Source organism: Grammomys surdaster, unplaced genomic scaffold (assembly GCF_004785775.1).
Source record: "Grammomys surdaster isolate TR1022 unplaced genomic scaffold, NIH_TR_1.0 170, whole genome shotgun sequence".
Taxonomy (NCBI): domain Eukaryota; kingdom Metazoa; phylum Chordata; class Mammalia; order Rodentia; family Muridae; genus Grammomys; species Grammomys surdaster.
Window position 1 is genome coordinate 24,141,986 of NW_021604618.1, and position 2,270 is coordinate 24,144,255.

Below are 2,270 nucleotides of genomic sequence, written 5' to 3' on the forward strand. Positions count from 1 at the left end.
GGGGCCCGGGGAGGGGGGTTGGGGGGAGGGAGGTTATTGGGGAGGAGGTTGAACGGAGCACAGTCAGCATTAAGCATCTACTCTCTACCCAGGGTCTTTCTCACATGTCTCTATCTTTTTTTAATAGTATTATACTGTCAACAAGACGATAGATAGATAGATAGATAGATAGATAGATAGATAGATAGATAGATAGATAGGCAAAAGATAGATGGGGGCACCCTGAGGATAGGATCTAGGAAGGCTTTGGGGGGGGGGGTACATCTGTGCTTAGAAGCCTCCTCCAGGAAAGGAAAGAAATCAGGTGAGACCCTTCTGGGTCTCAAATTTTCTTCTCCACAAAGAGCAGTTTTTGGCAGTGAGCGCAGGGTCCTCTGGTTGAAGAACTAAACATTGTCGGTGTTTTCAATCTCTGACTTTATAAAGGATAGACTGCATTCCTGGGGAAAACCATATATGACTCCTGACGCGCCACACAGCCGTAGTGAAGGGACACAAGCAAGGGGTTGTAAAATACCAGGTTCTGAAAGAAATGCTGTGCGGCATTATTGCATTGTTGGCTTTCCCGTAAGTCCCCGATTCTTTCCAGCCAATGTTAACCTCCAAATCGCTGGGACTTGTTGCTAAATCTTTGCTTCACGCCCCCCACCCCCAGAAATAACCAACACGCTGAGATTTGGGGATCAAAAGACAAGGAAGGGAGCTAGAGCCTCAAAGCACAGAGGGCTGGGCGCCTTCAATAGGCCACTCTGCATGGGCTGCGCGTTCCGTCTGACTCACAAACGCTCGGGAGAAATTATGACATAAACCTTTATCCTTCCAACCAGGGAGATAAAGGCTGGCTGGCGGGCCTGGCGGGGCCCGGGGAGCCTCAGCCCGCGCCCCTCGACGGGGCGGCCGGAGCAGTCGTCTCCCGCCCTACACGCCTAGCTCAGGCTGCCCGCCCAAGGTGCTGGCTATCCGCCGGCTGGAGAAGCCGAGACCCGGGTCCCCCGCCCGACAGGGCGCAGAGCAGGAGTTGCGGGTGCGGGACGCGACTCACCCCGCAGGGGCGCGCGGCGCGTGGTACCAGCCCCCGGCTGAGCTCGGGCTGGGACGCCGCGCGCCGGGCGGTGCGGCTGCGGGGCGGACAAAGCGCCGCGCCGGGGTTAGAGCTGGAGCGACCCCGGGCGGCGGACCCCGCCAACTTGGCCGAGTCTGGGGAGCCGGATCCCGCGAGCGGGCGGGCGGGCGGGCGGCGCGGCGCTGACCTGGATGGTGCAGGTGTACTCGCTGTCGTCCAGCAGCCGCACGGTGCAGCTGTACTCGCGCTCCAGACTCCTGCTGCTGCCGCTCATCAACCTGCTCAGCATCTTCCCGCCCGCTCGCCCGTCCTCGGGAGCGACGCGGCGGCGCTGCGGACTCCGGACCCGTCGCTCCTCAGCGCGGCACCTCCGCGCCGGCCCTTAGCACCTGCACCATCACCCTGGCCGGATCGCCACCGCTGCCTCCTCCCGACCCACTCTTCTTCCTTCTACAGAGACACCACCGCCTCCCCCAAACCCCAAGCAAGCTGGGCTCTCTCCCGGGCGCCCCACTGCCCGTGCCCAGCTCATGGGGCGGGACTTAGGTAGGGGGCCAATGGAGGTCAGCGCGGCGGAACCGATTAGCAGGAGGAAGAGCCAATCAGAATAAGGAATGGGGATGATAAGCAGGCGGAGGAAGCAATCATCGCAAAACAGCAGTACTGAGCCCAGTCTGGCCAGCCCCCTAGAGCCCCAAGCCCTCGCTCGCTCCCTTCGCGGGCGGTGGTTGGTATGGATGCTGTTTGTCCTGGGCCGGGCCATGTGTGGACACTTCACAAGATCGGTGTCTACAACCTGGAATAACATTTGAGCTGTTTCGGGAGTCAAGTCTTGCACCCTGCAACACCCGGTTCCTGCCCTCTTGGAAGCCAAAAGCGAGGAGGCGGCACCTGCAGAAAACAGTCACCCACGATTCCCGACCTGGCGGCTGCCCCCCACCTGTGCGCTGCCCTAAGTCAGCTCCATGGGGCCCTGTGCCTCGAGCACCCTTATTTTGGTGAACATCTGTTTTACGATGGCTATTTACTCTGGTGCAACCACAGAAGCTTGTAAGCGCCCGCGTTTAGCGCTTAGAAAACCCTACGCTCTACCCCTTCTTTTATTTTCAGAAGACAAAAGGAGGCTGAGGTGTGCTCCTTAGCCCGGCAAGGAACTGGAAGTGGTGGACCTTTCCTTGTACTTTTAGAAAGAATTATTACCTCTTCA

The 2,270-nt window shown here is 59.0% G+C and overlaps 1 protein-coding gene across 3 annotated transcripts in view; it reads right to left on the minus strand.

The window, feature by feature from the left end:
* Positions 1 to 1,582, minus strand: part of Frmd5 (FERM domain containing 5) — a 254,279-nt gene extending 252,697 nt beyond the window's left edge. For all 3 annotated transcript variants that reach the window (XM_028766914.1, XM_028766915.1, XM_028766916.1), the window contains exon 1: positions 1,251 to 1,582. In XM_028766914.1, coding sequence (XP_028622747.1) covers positions 1,251 to 1,352 — 102 coding nt within the window. In that variant the 5' untranslated portion in view covers positions 1,353 to 1,582. The remainder of the gene's footprint in view (positions 1 to 1,250) is intronic.
* Positions 1,583 to 2,270: the final 688 nt, after the last annotated feature.